We start from the raw sequence: 16,735 nt of genomic DNA on the forward strand, positions 1-16,735 counted from the left end.
GAAATCCATATATCCAAAAACGAAGAGGGGACACAAAGTAATAACGAAGTAAAAGTAGTGTCATAACCGTCCAAAAGAAAAAAAGGGGAAAATAGAGGGGGGACACGCGTTGCAATCGAGGCGTGACATAACTACTAAGGCCGTTTAAAAAGCGTGCGCTTCCATGAGCGAGTCGTAAAAATGGAAAACAGGGCATTTAACGGGTAACTACGAAATTTGATCCTGGCCATCACGTGTCTGGGTCCTACATAAAGCAATCGTGGGGAGTAGATGGGACTCAACTGAGACACAAGGGCGTGGTCCTTTTTATTATATCACATTCTCTCCCATTCACAGTCACAGTCACAATAACAGTCACTCTTCTACCAACAGAGAGAGAGAGAGAGAGAGAGAGAGCGTTGACACAGTCTCTGAGGTTTTTTCATTTCTCTCTTCTGCTTCTCTCTCTGTGTTTAGGGTTTTTCTCCTTTCGGTTTATTCGACTTGCAGGTGAGAGAATTAGGGTTTTACTTTACGTTTGATCTTTTTCTTTTTTTTTTGTTTTTTTGCCTTTTTTTTGTTTTTTTTCCGTTTTCCTGAAGGTAGATTGTAGATGCTTTTGTTACTGCATTTCTTTTTTGTAGTAATTTTAGCGGAAATCTCTTGTATATTGTTGACTTTTTGCATCGTTTTTGTGCTGCATTTTGGTTATTTTGGGTTTTCGACTGGTTTTCTATGGTATTTCGTGTTTTCTTTTGGACTCTGCAGCTTTTCAACATGGTGTTTCTTCTATTGTATATATTTACCCTAATTTAATTTGTTTTCGTTTACCCTTTTTGTCTTTAGATTATTACTATTATTATTATTATTATTATTACTACTACTACTACTTTTGGGTTTTAAATAATATTGTACGTTGCGGAGTCTTTTTTAACTTGCATGCTGTCGATTGGGTTTAAGGGGTTGAGTTTTTGAGGTGTGTATGTGGTTGATTCTCCTGCCAAGTGGGTTTACTTGTTCACTTTTGCAGTTTGTTGAACTTACTGCATGAATGTATATGAATGTATGTTTGTTTGTGTTTTGTTCATCGCTATTGTGATTTTTTTTAAGTGTTTGGCTGTTGTATTGATGGTTTCTTTTTTATTTGTTATGTGTTTTCTCTTTTTAATTTTTTTTTCTTTTTCCCTTTTCCATGTTGGCGGAACATCCATATGGCATGTGTATTGACTCTAGGAGCGTCAAAAAATTAATTTCTTACACATTTATTTTTGTTGTGAGGTCGATAGTTGGTACTATGTGATGTTAAACTTATGGTTTGTGGTAAATGGCTACACATTGTGATGCATTCTCTATGGTTTTCTTTACATGCAAGCTTTGTTTAGGCTTTTAGAATTTACACACACACACATATATATATATATATATATATATAGATATGTATTTTTGGAATTCTCAAGTTCTGTATGCTAGCTTCATTTTTATGACTTTTCTTGTTCTTATCTGTGGTGGATGTTCTGTTGGTTAGACACGATGAGCATCAAACTGTTTTATTGCCTTAAGAATTTTGTCAAAATATGTTAATTTTCTGGACGCGTGTTGTTGTATTTTGTAATAAAGTTTGATTTGGGCTTCGTACTTTTTAGTAAGGAATAATTTCCTGTTTGAGCTTAGTTCTTATCTTCTGATTTACACCTGACTGAATTATGAATTCATTTATGTTGGCTAAGGATATGGATTCTGGTGAGCCTAATGGAAAAGAAGCAGAGGATGCGTTGCCTCCTCCCCCTCCTGTTATTCCAGCAAATGTTGTTCCAATTCGAGCAGAGCCAGACCAGACTCCTGAACCTGTTAAAAAGAAACCCTTGCGAGTACCAATTGCTAGACGAGGCGTTGGATCTAAAGGCCAAAAGATACCTTTGGTCACTAATCATTTCAAAGTCAATGTGTCAAATTTGGAGGGTCACTTCTTCCATTATAGCGTATGTATTATACATCTTTATCTTGCTTTTCTGTATATGTTGAAAACTATTTTTGGCCTTGGTCAAACTAATACATCACTTTTATGAAATCTATGTACAGGTTGCTCTTTTTTATGAAGATGGCCGTCCTGTTGATGGAAAGGGTATTGGTAGAAAAGTGATTGATAGGGTGCATGTGACATATCATAGTGAATTGGACGGAAAGGACTTCGCTTATGATGGGGAAAAGAGTCTGTTTACAGTTGGGGCCCTTCCACGAAACAAACTTGAATTCGTTGTTGTTCTTGATGAGGTCTTGTCTAATAGGTAGACCTGCTTGGCCTGTGGTTGATGTCAGCCCTTGATGTTTGTTCCTATTTGTGAATTTAGTTCTACATTCTTGTGAACTTGTTTGTTTTATTTATTTATTTGTTAGTATTATGTTTTCAATTTTGCAGGAATAATGGAAACAGTAGCCCTGATGGTTGTGGGAGTCCAAATCACAGTGATCGAAAGAGATTACGTCGAGCATTCCATTCCAAAACATACAAGGTGGAGATTAGCTATGCTGCCAAAATTCCCATGCAGGCCATAGCAAGTGCTTTACGTGGTCAAGAATCAGAAAATTCCCAAGAAGCCCTGAGAGTTCTAGATATAATATTGAGACAGCATGCTTCGAAGCAGTGAGTGGAATATGTTCTTTTTGTTTACCAATTAAATCCCAATCTTTAGTCTGCTATTTAACTTCTTTTTAATTTTTTAATTTGTTTTCATACGAAGTCTGGCTGAATATTAGATGAGATATCTAATATTAAAACAATTTGTTGCAGGGGATGCCTTCTTGTTCGACAGTCTTTCTTTCACAATAATTCAAGAAATTTTGCCGAAGTGGGAGGTGGTGTTCTTGGCTGCAAGGGTTTCCATTCCAGTTTCAGGTCCACACAGGGTGGCTTGTCTTTGAACATCGGTAGGGCCACATACTTGTTCTTCTGTTGTGTTTAAGAAATATTTGATGGTTTCTTCAATTACATTGTTGTTTTTTCTCCAGATGTGTCTACCACCATGATCATCCAGCCAGGGCCAGTGGTGGATTTTTTAATTGCCAACCAAAATGTGAGAGACCCCTATTCACTTGATTGGGCAAAGGTAACCAATGTTTCTGCATTCGCTTTAGCAGTTGAATTATGTTCATTTACTAAAGTATACCCCTATCATCAGGCTAAACGAGTGCTCAAGAATTTGAGGATCAAAACAAATCCCACCAATCAAGAGTTCAAGATCACAGGGCTGAGTGAGAAACCATGCCGGGAGCAAACGTATTCTTTCTTCCTTTGGTCCCTGCCCCTTCTGATATTATCATGTTTTCTTTATCCTTTTGATTCTTTGTTTGCTTACATATTATTAATGAGCCTCCATCCTTTTGAAGCATTATAGTTCTTCATTTCTTTCTTTTTAATCTTTGTTAGTTTTGTTGATTTATTGTTTTGTTGTTTGTACATGCTATAGGTTTACATTGAAGCAAAAAAATGGGAAGGATGGGGACCCGGAAGAATTGGAAGTGACCGTTTATGATTATTTTGTTAACCATCGCAATATACAGTTGAGCTATTCTGCAGATCTACCATGTATTAATGTTGGGAAGCCAAAGCGTCCAACCTTTTTCCCTATTGAGGTGAATTCATGAGTTTGTTTATGTTTCATTCTTCTTGATGCAGAAATTTATACTTGTTATATTTTGTTGTAGCTTTGTGATTTGGTGTCTTTACAACGGTATACAAAAGCCTTGTCCACTCTTCAAAGAGCTTCGCTGGTGGAGAAATCAAGGCAGAAACCACAGGAGCGGATGAGGACTTTGTCTGATGTAGGTGTCTTACTTCATCATTTGACTTTGATCTCTAGATGTGCAAGATTCTTCGAATTTTCTTTTGTTATATGCAGGCTCTGAAAACCAGTAATTATAGTGCTGAACCTTTGCTACGTTCATGTGGTATTTCAATCAGTAATAACTTCACTCAGGTTGAAGGTCGTGTTTTGGCTGCTCCTAGGGTATCTTTCTACTTTATCTCTGTGCACTTCTCTATCTGGTTATAAATTTAATTTCTTGTTTTATCATCATGAAGTTGCTTGCTTAATTGTACTTTTTTGTGTCCTAACAGTTGAAAGTAGGGAATGGGGAGGATTTCTTCCCTAGAAATGGGCGGTGGAATTTCAATAACAAGGTTTCTTATTTATCCTTAATTTTTTCACCTATTCATGGTATTGATTCAGTGTCACATTTAATTTAATTAATATTGCTACTTTTTTATGCAGAAATTAGTGCAGCCAACTAGGATTGAAAAGTGGGCTGTTGTTAACTTCTCTGCTCGTTGTGATGTGCGAGGCCTTGTTCGTGATCTCATCAAATGTGGAGAGATGAAGGGGATTGTAAGTTATGCTTTTCTATACCAAACCAGCTGTAGATAATTAAGTAACTGATAACTGGTGTCCATTCCTTTCGGCAGAACATAAGTGATCCATTTGATGCATTTGAAGAAAGTCCTCAAAATAGACGTGCCCCTCCGATGGTTAGGGTGGAAAGGATGTTTGACGAAATACAGTCAAAACTTCCTGGACAACCACAGTTCCTTCTATGTTTGCTTCCAGAGAGAAAAAATTCTGAACTTTATGGTTGAGTCATTCGATCTTTACTTCTTATTGCAAGGTTTGCTAATATGGGTAATTAATGAAAATTACTCAATTTCCCAGGCCCATGGAAGAAAAAAAATCTTTCAGAGTTTGGGATTGTCACACAGTGCATTGCTCCTACCAGGGTCAATGACCAATATCTTACGAATGTTCTTTTGAAGATTAATGCAAAGGTAGCTAATCTGCTGTTATATTTTCTTCACCCTTGGTAGGGAATTTGGATGTAAGGCCTCTTGTATTGTTATTTTGCTCGTTGATCTGAACTGTAAATTTGATGCAGCTTGGTGGGTTAAATTCAATGTTGGCTGTTGAACTTGCTCCTTCCATGCCTATGGTTTCGAAGGTTCCCACAATCATCCTTGGAATGGATGTCTCTCATGGTTCTCCTGGGCAGTCTGACATACCTTCAATTGCTGCAGTATGCTTTCCTTTGTCTCTATGGTTTGGCATATAATATTACTTTCTATTCTTTATAATTGCAACTTTTTCCTGTTTTCTTTTATCTCTTATATTTATGAATAATGCATCTTTTGTTGTGCATGATCACAAGAAGTTATTCTTCTCTACTTATTATCAGGATGCTTGATATTGTTTGTCATAATAGGTGGTCAGTTCCAGGCAGTGGCCATTGATTTCAAAATATAGGGCATCTGTCCGTAGTCAGTCACCCAAGGTGGAAATGATTGATTCACTGTTTAAACCGGTCTCTGAAACTGACGATGATGGTATAATGAGGTAGGATCTGTAACTTAGGTTTTTGATTAAACAAGAGACAGGTTGTTCTTTTTTACCTCCTTTTTTCTTGGGGAGAGATGAAAAGATTTGATGCGTATAAGTTGCATTTGCTGTATTTTGTAAGAATGTTTTATATAGTCCTGTATCAGTTATATTTCTCCAAGTGCCCTCTATGAACACATTACTTAATTTCAGGGAGCTTCTACTTGATTTTTATACGAGTTCTGGGAAACGTAAACCTGATCAGATTATCATATTCAGGTATGTGTACCAATTTAAATCTGAAATAGAAAACTTTGTGGTTTTAATTATATAATACTCTTAATGCTGCTTAAATTTTAAGACATGATGAAGAGCATATATTTTCTCATTTTGATGCTTACTTCCTCTTGTTAAGTAAAGCATGAACAATCCAAAAGCAATTTTTTGAGACATTAAATTTTAATCTCTCCACATATAAACGTGAAACTGACTTTGTGCATTTTAACTCACCTTTGTAATGTCATTTTCTCATGCGTTGTTTGCATGAATAAAATTGAATTGCCAATGTACATGCTCAGATAATTTATAAGCCGAAGTATAATGCTATGGTGGAAGTTTTTTATTAATTGGTACCTCAGTATACATTCAGATTGATACTGTGACATCCATACGATATGAACATACAAGGATTCGAGGCATGAGACTTGGGAATAAAATTGATACCAATGATAATTGTTAGTCATCTTTTGCTTTCATCAATTTGTTCATCTAATCAGATAATTAGATTTTAAAGCTTGTATATTTTTGTTAGTGGAAGTATAAATGCATTGTCCCAAACAGTAGTTGTGCATTACCAGTGTGAAAGGAAAGAGGTGACGATAATCACTTCTATTGTTTTACTTTGTTGTCTGTATGCATTATTTCTTGTTGACCTGTGTGTTTATTGCCTGAAATGATACAGTTTGGTTTATTATATTTCTAGTTGGTTTATGTGTTAGCTTTAACAACTTACATTTCCGATGTCTTTATGAATGTACAGTAGGGTAAAATGGTGAATTTTATGCGCTAGGATTTTTGGAATTTTGAGCCTTGAGCAAATTTTAAATTGTTGATTGATAAATGTGTTTGGAATTTCAGGGATGGTGTCAGTGAGTCTCAGTTTAATCAAGTTTTGAACATTGAACTGGATCAAATCAATGAGGTTGAGTGCAGAAACATTGCCCTTTTTGACTTTTCTTAATCCGTTAACTATTTAACTTGTCAATTTTCCAGGCCTGCAAATTTCTTGATGCAAATTGGTCACCCAAGTTTGTGGTGATTATTGCTCAGAAAAACCACCATACAAAATTCTTCCAGCCTGGGGCCCCTGAGAATGTTCCACCTGGTGGGCTTCTTTCATGTCCATTGGATGAGAACTTTCCAACCTTATTAAACCCTAAATTCACAGTACCATTTAATTTTTGTTTTTGCAGGAACTGTCATAGACAACAAAATTTGTCATCCACGGAACAATGACTTCTATCTCTGTGCACATGCTGGAATGATTGTGAGTATTTTAAATTGTTGCTATTAATTTCTGTTTTGTTTGCATATCATTGTAAAGCTATATCTTGATGTCTCTTCACATGTATGTATGTCTCTGTATGTCTCTCCAATTTGTATTGATATTATTTTGGAATTTTAATTCTAGATTGCGTTGGTTTAGCATGGTTTAAATAATGGATGTGCATGAGTGCATGTTTTTGTGTTTGGATTTTAGATATATTGACTTTTTTTCTATTCAATTTTTATTTGTTTCAAGGGGACCACAAGGCCAACACATTACCATGTTCTACTTGATGATGTTGGTTTTTCAGCAGATGATCTACAGGAACTTGTGCATTCTCTATCTTATGTGTAAGTTGATTTTTGTCCAAGTTGCTGATGGTATAAGTTGTAATTGCATTGATCTCATAATCATATAATAATTCTTCTTTTGTCACAGGTATCAGAGAAGCACAACTGCTATTTCTGTTGGTAAGTTTTAAGATTTTAATCTAAATGCCATTGCGGTTGAATTCTTAAACCAGATTATCAACTGTTGATGTATATGCGCATCAGAATAAATGTTGAGAGTTGGGAATATTATCCTTCAGTTGTAATTTTTAATTTATTCCTCTTTGCAGTTGCCCCCATATGCTATGCTCACTTAGCAGCCAGTCAGGTTGGACAGTTCATGAAATTTGAAGACATGTCAGATACATCCTCAAGCCGTGGTGGGTTGACATCTGCCGGAGCTCCTCCTGTCCCTCTACTGCCGAGGTTGAAGGACAACGTGTCCAGTTCCATGTTTTTCTGTTGAGTCTCTGGTGGGCTCTTAGGTCTTAGTGTATTTAGTTTCACTTTGAAGATTGTGTATATAGTTTCCTAAAGTTTTTTGTTGTGGTATCCAACCGCCACGGGTAGATGTTTGAAACATCTATGAACTACAACATGTTTTAGCATATTTTGGGGACGGGTACGTTAGTACATGTTTGAAACGTCTATGAACTTACGACATGTTTAGTATTTTGAGGACGGATAGGGTAGCATGTTGATCGTTAGGCTGTCTTAACTGATCTTCTGACCTGCAGTCTTTTGACCTAATCAGGTTTTAATAGGTTTCAATATTTTGCTTGTGCCTTCATCATGGTTTAGCCATTCTGTAAAAGTATATATTATGCTTGTTTTGTGAGCTTGTTTGATTTGCAAGTGTCTACACACGCGAACAAACAAACAAACAAAAATCAATTGTTTCTGGTGGTGGATGGTAAGTATTGGACGACCATTCTTTATGATTGGGAAGAGTATTAATAATGAATTAATTGTCAAAAGAAGAAAAGAAAAAGACAAGATCAAATGTACTTGCATTGCTCTGTGATGCTGTAAATTTTTAGATCAGAAGAAAAAATATTTTCGAGTACTTTCATGTGTGAGGATCAGCATGCATTATGATGTGAAGTGGACACTACCAAAAATCAAAGTTAACTTGATCTTGTTTTCTACAAGTGCTTAGATTTTAAACATAAAATACGAATTTGGGATTCGTGTACCTTTTGTATTATTATTATTATTATTAGCCGAAGCATTAAAGAAGTAAAGAAAATGCCAAAGCAGTTGCAATTAGAGTCATCCGTGGGACGGCATGGAATGGGAAACCATCATTGGGAAAAAGAGGTCTTGGACTATCTGGTGGCGAAGAAAGAGGTCGTATTGGTGGGAAATATTCTTCAACAAGAACTGAAACTTTCATTCCCTTGATGCAAAAGCCTCGGCCATCAAGGAAGTAATAAGTCTTTGCCTCTGTTAGATTAAAAACATCCCTCCCACCTCTTGTAATGTTGCTTATGAAGCCTTTGTCAATGCATTTCTCATAGCTCGACCTGTTCACCTCCAGAACACTATGCGTTTTCTTGTCAAATCCAAAATCTGAATCAACAAGAAAAGGGAAAAAATAATATAAGAAAGTTGCTTCGAAAACTTTCCTCAAATAATGAAAGATCATATTGGTAATGGAAAAGATGAAGGAGAAGGGCAACTTACAAAGCCAATCACCCACATAGAAATGCTCATGAATCGACCATTCTGTGAAGTTAGTTTCAGGATTCCAACCATACCTTCCTCCTCCAACTCTGTGGAGAACTGGGTCTCTGCATTCTGCACATAACAGTTTCATGATCACCATTACAGCCACCATCTTAAGAACTAGCCGTTTCCTTGAACCCACCATCTTCAATGGCCCTCTCTTCTTTCTATGTTTATGGACCCTTGATTATTGCTCTGGTTACAGGGGTTAAAAACTAAGAAGACATGCATGTTTCATGAACATATGCATCGACATGAGGATCTATGGCCTTCAATATATATTGTGGGCTTGATCACCCTACAGATGTGAAAAATGGAAAATTTAGTTTTTCTCTGTTTGAGAATTCTTTTGATAGGTGGCACCAGAAATGCAAATGTTTTGATCGAGTACAAGATAGAGGAGAATTTGTTATGAACAGAAAGCTAAAAATTGATGTTAATCTTCATGGCTTAACTACCAAGTCATGCATGCTTTGCAAGTTTGCTCATACAATAAATATTTGTCCTTGGTTCTCAGAAACGCAAACTAAACAACAAAAATAGTAATTTCTTAGTATTTAGTGTTATCCCGTGGTCACAATAAATTAAGGCAGATTTAGTGTTTCTTTGTTTCTTTGTTTTTTTTATTTTATTTTAATTTTATTTTAATTTTTTTTTTTAATTTTTGTTTTTAATCTCTTTGTTATTTATTTACTTTTTAATTCTATCCATATGACTGTAGTACTCTTTGTATCTTTGGCTTTACTTCAGGTCCTATTTCTATTTGCATGAGTTTCACAGTTTATTATTTAATAATTGGCAATAATGGCATCCCCATAACATATTTAAAAAAATAAAAACAAAAAATTGGCGCTTCACGGCCAAGGGAAATTACTTACTGTATGCATTATTTATGGTCGCTCTCTCCATATAGATGAATGCTTATAATAGTGAAATCAGATTCTACATATCATATTTGGCATGAATGTCTTATCACTAAAAGTAAAACAACAACTCCATAATTTAGCCCCATTTATCTTAATATCTGCTTTGGAGTGATTATAATATTGTTTAAAGTCATTTTCCAAAAGGATAAAAGTACTTTTTCGCAAAAAATTGTAAAATCACCTTCAATGATTTTGTTTTGGAAAATCATCTATTTGATACAAATAGAAAAAAACACCAATTAGATGATTTTTGAAAAACCACCTCTTCATTAAGAAGTAAATCTTAAAAATCATTCCCAAATGGATTTGGATCCTTAATGTTATTTCCTCAAAACATTGTGCACAATGTATGTATGAAGTAGTTGGTATAGGAAATCATAATAATTTAATCACACCAATATATTTGCAGAAAAATTAAATGATCTTTTAAGGATTCTTCTTACAGTTATACACATAAGTATCTTTAAAACCTTAGTTAAATCTTTTAAATCATAGTGAAAAGACAGAGCACAACCCCAACCTCAAACAAATTATACCAAATCCTACTCCACCATTAATCAGAAAAAAGAAAAATAAAAAAGAGTATACATGTACATATATTTCTTAGTACCATGCAACTTAAGAGAAGAAGGTTGGAAAGAAAGCCGTGGGAAATAGTAACAAAAGGGGGGTGATGATGTGGGATATTGAAGAACAAGAAGAAGAAGAAGAAGCAGAAGCAGTTTTAGGTGGATGTGACGGTGGCAGATTGGTCGGAGCATCTTGAACATTGATAGAAACTTTCATTCCTTGAAAGCAGTAACCATTACCACTCAAAAAGTAATATGTAATGGTCTCTGTCAGCTGAAACACATCTCTCCCACCTTTTGTTATGTTTTTAATGAAGCCTTGGTCTATGCAGTTTTCATAGCTTGTCTTGTTCACCTCCAGTACGTTATATCTCGCCTTATCGAACCCAAAATCTTAAAAAAGGAAAATAATAATAATAAATAATAATAATAATAATAATAATTTCCAAATCTTTCTAAATATTTGATTTGATTATCATGGAAGCCTGCTTTGTCCTTACAGATAAGGTTGCATTTGGTTACTACTCTATTATTATGGGATTATTTGGATCCCACATGTATAATATGTATAACTATATATTATAACTAATACAAAATCAAGATTCATTGCCTAATTAGTTAAGATGCGCAATAAATATTCCGAAAAGGTCGTTTCAGATAATTTTATGTATTTATAAAAATATCAATTAATATATTCATAAAAATTTCATATATAATATTATCTATCTACAAGTTTTCTATTTGTAATTGTTATGAATAAAAAAGGAAAAATGGCTGTATTGAAAATGACTCCATATATAACAGTGCGAAATGAAGAGACATCCAAAATTACAGTGTATATGTCCACATCTTACCAAACGCACACGCCAGAATTAATTTCTATTAAAAAAAAAAAATCATTAAACAATTAGATTTTGTTCTGTTCAAGTAATAATTACGTACCACAAAAGTAATAATTAAGTAATTTTTAATATTTTAGCTATTATATAAAGAACTAAAAGCCTGATCAGATTCTTTGAGTACTGACAAATTTTCATCTAAACCAAACAGATTCTTCGTTTAATTAAAAGGAATCAATCAAAATAAAGATCGAAAACAGTAAACTCATTCCAATGATATATGATATGATCATCCGGAGTATTTAATTAAAGGCCCAAAATTAATTTCGTTGGAGCTAAGCTTTCAATTGGTAAACCATATATATATATATATATATATAAACAAAAGTTATGGAACCGGTTTGGTTGCCAAGAGAAACTAATAAGATATCAATTCAAGAACTCGTTTATATTCATGAACATGTTAATTAATATAAATTCATTTATTTGTACTATTTCTGATCAATCAAAGGCAAAAAAGAAAAAAAAATTACTAAAAGCTAGTAGAAATTTTCATTCTGTTTCTATGTTTTTATTTTAAATCAAATAATCAAGCAAAGAAAAATAGAAGAAAGTAATAAAGTAGGACTTACAAAGCCAATCGCCCTTGTAGAATTGCTGACGAGAAGACCAATCGGAGAAGTTAATGCCAGGTGCCCAAGTAGTCTTCCCACCTCCAACGTAATGAAGTTCTTCACCATTTCCCAACTCCATAATCACCATCATCATTGAAACAGTACTAATCCACACCACCCCCATTTTCGTCAACCTTAAAACCTCCATTATTTTCTTCACAAAACTCTCTCTCTCTCTCTCTCTCTCTCTCTCTCTCTCTCTCTCTCTCCCCCTCCCTCTCCCTCCCTCCCTCTTTTTGGTCTCTCACTTTCTCCGCCTTACAATTTCCTTCCAAAGCTAGCTATATATATATATATATATATTGTATACATATGAAATATAAAATAAGAACACAAATCCTAATCGGACCATCCGTCTATTAATGTATTTTATAAATACAAATATAGAAATAAAATAAATATGAGATTGAGAGATGAAAAATGGTATGAATTTTTGGCAAGAAAAGTTGGCACCACTTCAACAACCGGCTTCATGCTGTTCGATTGGTGAAAAAACTAGCCCATTCGATCGTTTGTTAAGATTATTAGAAACATAGCCTCCTTTGTTTCAATTATTTCTTTAGTGATCTAAGAATAATAGGATATAGTATGTAGTATATATAAAAAATGATCGTCCTGTAATCATTTTTTCAAAAATTTTGGTAGGAGAATCTCCTTAATCATACCAATTCTTTTCAGTATTCTGATTAGATTATTTACCTTTTTTTATTGATATATATATATATATATATATATATTTTAATTAGAATAGTATTGCCAAAGCAAAAGTTTGTGAAGATTTCTTTTGTCTTTAGAAAGGGTAGCTTGTTGACAAACGTTACCACGATTGGAAATTCGGAATATGGCATATCTATATATCTATATATCTATATATATATATATTCATATACATATATCCAACATCCGTAATTTGTTTACCAACTCTCTTCCTTTGTTTTTACCAAAAAACAAAACAAAAACAAAACCAAAAAACAAAAGAAAGAAAGAAAGAAAGAAAGCTAGAAGAATTGTATTCCACCAACATCAATCTCGAATGAAACCAATATTTTAAAGTAAGACTTCTTTTTTTTAAGTGAAAAAAATCATGATCCAGCTTAATGAGAGTGGAAACGGATTAAACATAGATTGAAATGAGTCAGGAATTACTTGTTCTACTTCGATCATAATTAAAAACGAAGATTGAAGAAAAGGTAAATGCCACACAGATATTTTTCTTTAGCTTTGTATTGATGAAGGGCTTATTTTACATATTGTAGCCATCTCATGCAACTGATATTCTCTTTTTTGTTTGATGTGCATGATTGAAATCGGTAATTTCTAGTTTAAATGAACAGTACTATTGGCTTTACATGCAGGGAGTTATATGTTCTCTTGCATATGAAATTCTTACTCTGTTTGTGTGTTTGTGTGTGTGTGTGTACGCATTTATGAAAATCTGTAAACCAATTTTAAAAATGATGATAAATTTTTGTGTACAATGCATGTTACATTTTACTATGGTTTTGATTTCTATTTGAATGCGTGCAATTCTATTCCTAGATATAGAATTCGATGCAATTTTCAATTCCTCGCTAGTTTGATTATGTTCCCATTCCATTGGGTATTTTTATTTCCAGAATTTGGCTTCTTGATAAACTCTACCCTGATAGAAGACAACGTTCTTATCTTTATTTTGCAATGTGGTCTCTAATGGATGATCTTATTTTGTGAGGCAGGTCTTACAGCAGTAGAAGCGAGCTGGCAATGTTTTGAAGAGAGATGTTAGGGGACATGGAAATTATATTGGAGGCTGAGTACACAGAATAAAATCTTCATCGTTTATCGTTAAAGTTTGTCCACAGTTTGTGGCGGCCCCGAGAACATTTATTAATTGGGCCTTAGTGGCCCAGCAGCCTGTTATTCTCGGCCTACTAATTTTAACACATTCCTTATCCATTTCATTTATGCGGACAGGAAAACAGGGTCGCCTTTGACGACAACAACAGCAACCCAAAAAAAAACAAAAAAAAAAAAAAGGTCGGCTGAGGCTCGTTAAAGACCAATTGGACCTCGACCGAGCGCATTTCGGATGTGTCCAACTGTAATCAAAGAGCCGAACAACTTATTATGAGGGCTTAAAAAAACCGAATTTAAATAAGAGAAATTTGGCCCAATGTCCTCTTTAGAAATGTCATAACGATATATATCCTTGTATTGGTGAACTTTTTTGTTTTGCCTTTTAATATCCATTACACACTTAAAAAAATTTTAAAAAACCTGAATGTCCTTTATTTTAGATCTAATACAAGGTTACCTTCTCGTTTGTGGTTATTTCTTCTTTGCTACTTTAGAAATACTTGAATGGTGGATCGGAAGAATTTGGGTCTTTAGCAAATGGGAGTTTTGTTTCGATTCTACTAGGATTTGTGGGTGTTTTTAAGTTTTTGACGTTGCTCACCAAGGTTTCTTTTGAAAAATCTGCATTGAGGAGGTTGGAGAAGCAATTGAATGTTCTTTTTGGCGCTTTGGGAGCCATAGCTGGGAATATGGTTTGCTTCCTAATTAGTCCTTTGGTTTTGGATTTCAATTTTGGTCCACTTGATGGTTTTGGTAGATCTTCAATTGCTGTTTTAATGGGTTGCTTAGTTGGTTTTCTATTTATGCTTGGAACGAAGAGTTTATCTTTTTACAGGTAAGAAACAAAAATAAAGATTGCATAAAAAACTCAGAAGATGTAAAAGTATTGCAATTTGAATCTGATTATTGTAAAGCTACCTCATCTTTTTAGAGAAAGCAAAAAAAAAAACTCAAAAGATGTACAAATATTGCAGTTCAAATCTGATTACTATGTAAATCACAAGGATACTATTCACTCTATACATATGTGAAACTATACAATTTGAACAGAATCATCCTATGTGGGCAGACTAGATTCATTTAACATCAAAACCGGATGCTTGTGTAAGATCTGACAACTCTTGTTCACCACTCAAAACCTGCAAGAAACACCCATCTTTGATGAGAAATGGATGAATTTCAAAAGGCGAGAAAATAAAATGTCGGGAGGGGAGAAACTCCAATGGCAATTTCATCTTCTCCAAATTGAGTGATCAGTAAAATCTAATGAATGAATTTTAACACTTTCTCACCTGCTCGTTTATCACCCATGTTGGGAAACCTTCAATTCCAGCATTTGTGCATGCCTTTAAAATTTTGGTTCCTTTCTTATAACCATCAGGGAACCATTCAACATAATTCAACAGTTTTGCCGCCTCACTTCTAAACATCTGCATTCAGTGTCACCATGCAAATACCATAATGTAGCAAGTAATTCATTTTTTGAAAACAAAACGCACAAGAGATGATCAATGTGAATACAGTTACCAATTTTTCAATTGTATTAACCTCATGGTTCAAATCATCTTCTAAAACAAAAGTTATAGAGTGCATAGTTACCTATTTTTGTTCTAGGTAGTGTGAATACCAGAAACCCCCATGCATTTTAGCACCAATTGATTGCAGATGCTTTGCAAGAGAAAGAGCAAAAAGACTTGATGGTGATGTTATCTCAGTTGTAAAATATGGGAGTTCGATTTCAGCCAGGCTGACCAAGAAATGAAACAAGGGAAATAAGTCATTGAAAATGTCTTATACATTATAAATATATTTAAAATTATAATTTTAAACATTAATGACAACATAACAATCACCAACTTTCTCTAATCTATCAGCATTTTTGTACAGTTTACATTTCTATTATCTATGCTGTTTTATTTCAGTTGAAATTTATAAAATTCTTTAAAATAAAAAATTGGGTTCTTGACATTTTAGGATTAGGGAAAATAGGAAAAGCAATGTTAAAAGTGGACAGAGTTGAATAGCCTGCCATGATGCTAGCTTCAAATCACACCCTGATGAATAAAGTAACTAAACCCCTATATTGTAGATTCAAATAGAAAAGAATCATTGAGCAAAGAGAGAGAGTAATTACCTTGAGGGCATAGGTTGTGAAGAGCTATATGATGAATTGAGAGCAAGAACCACCAAACTAGCTATAAACAGCTGTAAACCCACCACTTTCTGTATCTGTTGCAACCCAAAATCCTATAATACAAACATCAAAGGAGTACATAGTTTTTTTACTACGACATAAACGCTTTGTTTTGTAAGTTTTTGGTAAATACAAAGATAAGAAAACATGAATACACCAAACAAATAGTTTACCTTTTGAGTGATGAAAAATAAGCTGAATGATAGGAGAACAGATAATAGATAGTAAGAGCATGACGCTCCCGTAAATTTAGTGCTTAAAATGTATAGGAAATACGCACTTGAAGCAGCATGGAGGTCGTAGTTCATACCCTACTCTAGATAAGAGGGTTGTATGTAATAGTTATATCCTACATATTCTTTTTTGTTTTTGTAATTTTCATGTCTTTTCATAAGGAAATTTTGAGTAATCAACTTGGAGCTATGCCTTTTTTATGAATGTTTTCTTGTTACTTTTTCTGCCTTTTATGTAAAGCCCGTCACAAGATGCTAACTTAAACATTCAGGATCTGTTTTGTTGTTATAGCCTGTATTTATGTATATGAGGACGAAAGGGTTCACATACTAACTCATCTCCATGTCATGGTCTGTTGTCCTTATCGTCTTTAGCTTATTCTTAAGTGGTCCAAAGGGTGACTGATAGTGAATTTGGCAACTCCTCTGTGTGTACCTATCTCCATCCCTCCCATACTTGTTCAATGGATTAAGCATTTTGCAAAATTAGGTTATTTCACTTGCAAATTTAGGTAATTATCG

The 16,735-nt window shown here is 34.2% G+C and overlaps 3 protein-coding genes and 1 pseudogene across 3 annotated transcripts; 1 reads left to right on the forward strand and 3 right to left on the reverse strand.

Annotated features, from left to right (window-relative positions):
- The first annotated feature begins 325 nt into the window (after positions 1 to 325).
- On the forward strand, positions 326 to 8,004 carry LOC107410430 (protein argonaute 4). Its single transcript, XM_016017860.4, has 23 exons — positions 326 to 489; positions 1,707 to 1,958; positions 2,059 to 2,264; positions 2,396 to 2,620; positions 2,768 to 2,904; positions 2,986 to 3,083; positions 3,156 to 3,253; positions 3,444 to 3,609; positions 3,682 to 3,798; positions 3,876 to 3,983; positions 4,094 to 4,156; positions 4,248 to 4,361; positions 4,439 to 4,604; positions 4,683 to 4,795; positions 4,903 to 5,040; positions 5,227 to 5,357; positions 5,553 to 5,618; positions 6,477 to 6,540; positions 6,612 to 6,723; positions 6,812 to 6,885; positions 7,141 to 7,235; positions 7,324 to 7,355; positions 7,505 to 8,004. Exons 2-23 carry the CDS (start codon positions 1,710 to 1,712, stop codon positions 7,678 to 7,680), a joined length of 2,748 nt encoding a protein of 915 aa, XP_015873346.2. The 5' UTR covers positions 326 to 489; positions 1,707 to 1,709; the 3' UTR covers positions 7,681 to 8,004.
- Positions 8,005 to 8,158: 154 nt separating this feature from the next.
- LOC107410412 (early nodulin-like protein 20) lies at positions 8,159 to 9,529 on the reverse strand. Its single transcript, XM_016017837.4, has 2 exons — positions 8,901 to 9,529; positions 8,159 to 8,786 (listed from the first exon to the last, which is right to left on the reverse strand). The coding sequence occupies exons 1-2, from the start codon at positions 9,085 to 9,087 to the stop codon at positions 8,446 to 8,448; spliced, it is 528 nt and encodes a 175-aa protein (XP_015873323.1). The 5' UTR covers positions 9,088 to 9,529; the 3' UTR covers positions 8,159 to 8,445.
- A 653-nt stretch (positions 9,530 to 10,182) lies between these two features.
- On the reverse strand, positions 10,183 to 12,150 carry LOC107410424 (early nodulin-like protein 20). The gene is made up of 2 exons (XM_016017850.4): positions 11,909 to 12,150; positions 10,183 to 10,830 (listed from the first exon to the last, which is right to left on the reverse strand). The coding sequence occupies exons 1-2, from the start codon at positions 12,096 to 12,098 to the stop codon at positions 10,487 to 10,489; spliced, it is 534 nt and encodes a 177-aa protein (XP_015873336.2). The 5' UTR covers positions 12,099 to 12,150; the 3' UTR covers positions 10,183 to 10,486.
- A 2,693-nt stretch (positions 12,151 to 14,843) lies between these two features.
- LOC107410411 (thiol-disulfide oxidoreductase LTO1-like) lies at positions 14,844 to 16,288 on the reverse strand (annotated as a pseudogene).
- Positions 16,289 to 16,735: the final 447 nt, after the last annotated feature.

The sequence above is a fragment of the Ziziphus jujuba genome, chromosome 10 (genome assembly GCF_031755915.1).
Source record: "Ziziphus jujuba cultivar Dongzao chromosome 10, ASM3175591v1".
NCBI lineage: Eukaryota > Viridiplantae > Streptophyta > Magnoliopsida > Rosales > Rhamnaceae > Ziziphus > Ziziphus jujuba.

What these genes read in the sequence shown, in the direction of transcription:
- LOC107410430 (XM_016017860.4), top strand. Translation starts at nt 1,710, where the DNA reads ATGGATTCTGGTGAGCCTAATGGAAAAGAAGCAGAGGATGCGTTGCCT. An exon ending in TGGCTTGTCTTTGAACATCG is followed by an intron (nt 2,905 to 2,985) that starts GTAGGGCCACAT and finishes TTTTTTCTCCAG; the next exon opens with ATGTGTCTACCACCATGATC. An exon ending in GTGCATTCTCTATCTTATGT is followed by an intron (nt 7,236 to 7,323) that starts GTAAGTTGATTT and finishes CTTTTGTCACAG; the next exon opens with GTATCAGAGAAGCACAACTG.
- LOC107410412 (XM_016017837.4), bottom strand. Translation starts at nt 9,087, where the DNA reads ATGGTGGGTTCAAGGAAACGGCTAGTTCTTAAGATGGTGGCTGTAATG. An exon ending in CTATGTGGGTGATTGGCTTT is followed by an intron (nt 8,787 to 8,900) that starts GTAAGTTGCCCT and finishes TTGTTGATTCAG; the next exon opens with ATTTTGGATTTGACAAGAAA.
- LOC107410424 (XM_016017850.4), bottom strand. Translation starts at nt 12,098, where the DNA reads ATGGAGGTTTTAAGGTTGACGAAAATGGGGGTGGTGTGGATTAGTACT. An exon ending in CTACAAGGGCGATTGGCTTT is followed by an intron (nt 10,831 to 11,908) that starts GTAAGTCCTACT and finishes TCCTTTTTTAAG; the next exon opens with ATTTTGGGTTCGATAAGGCG.